This window comes from Arachis ipaensis, chromosome B10, assembly GCF_000816755.2.
Source record: "Arachis ipaensis cultivar K30076 chromosome B10, Araip1.1, whole genome shotgun sequence".
Taxonomy (NCBI): domain Eukaryota; kingdom Viridiplantae; phylum Streptophyta; class Magnoliopsida; order Fabales; family Fabaceae; genus Arachis; species Arachis ipaensis.
The window spans coordinates 113,298,020-113,298,866 of record NC_029794.2 but is presented as its reverse complement, the minus strand read 5'-3'; the positions used below and the strand labels follow the sequence as shown (position 1 = coordinate 113,298,866).

Genomic DNA, 847 nt, shown 5'->3' with positions numbered 1-847 from the left:
CATTTATATATGTATACTATATATTCATTAAAAAAATATTATTTATATATTAAAATTAATTATTAATATATTTATTTATAAATATATATGTAATTTAATTTATTTTCAATGTATAATAATAAGATGTTTTATTCTTTTTAATAATAAGGTGTTTTAATTTGGTCATATATTCTCAAGTGGTAAAAGCTAAGGGACATTTGTTTTTGTTTTGTTTGTATAATGTATGTGGGCCGTAGAAAAAAGATTTAATTCCTGAGCAATATGCTGGGTCTTGCATTGGAATTCAATTTCGTTCTTATTATAACAACAAAGGTCCCCACCCACCTCGTGCCCAATGTTTCTGCATGCCAGCCAGCCAGCCAGGGTGTGCTACTTGCATACAGTCACGCGCATTCAATTTTGACCCATATAGATGTTAATTAGTGACATGGTTAATTATTAATTAGCGATTAATTTTTTATGATGATCAGGTGGGATAGTAGACAATCGGTGGTGGTGCCAGAGAGTGACATATTCTACATAGTAGCATTGCTGAGGTTTAGTCCAGCACCACCAAAGGGACCATCGCCTCAACTCTTGGTGGAACAGAACCGTCAGATTCTTCAGCTTTGCTTAGCCAAAGCCTTTGATTTCAAGCTATACTTCCCTCACTACCACTCACGACAAGATTGGATCAACCACTTTGGTAATCATCAATGGTCCCGATTCGTTGAAAGAAAGACCGCTTTTGATCCCATGGCTATCCTTGCTCCTGGACAGAAAATTTTCTCCAGAGTCCCTCAACCTTATTCTCTCACACAATAATTAAAATAATAATAATAATAATAATAATAATAATAATATTTTC

At 33.5% G+C, this 847-nt stretch overlaps 1 protein-coding gene across 1 annotated transcript in view; it reads left to right on the top strand.

Annotated features, from left to right (window-relative positions):
- Positions 1-847, top strand: part of LOC107624095 (cytokinin dehydrogenase 7) — a 3,734-nt gene that overhangs the window by 2,430 nt on the left and 457 nt on the right. The window contains exon 4 of the mRNA XM_016326551.2: positions 471-847. Coding sequence (XP_016182037.1) covers positions 471-804 — 334 coding nt within the window. The 3' untranslated portion in view covers positions 805-847. The remainder of the gene's footprint in view (positions 1-470) is intronic.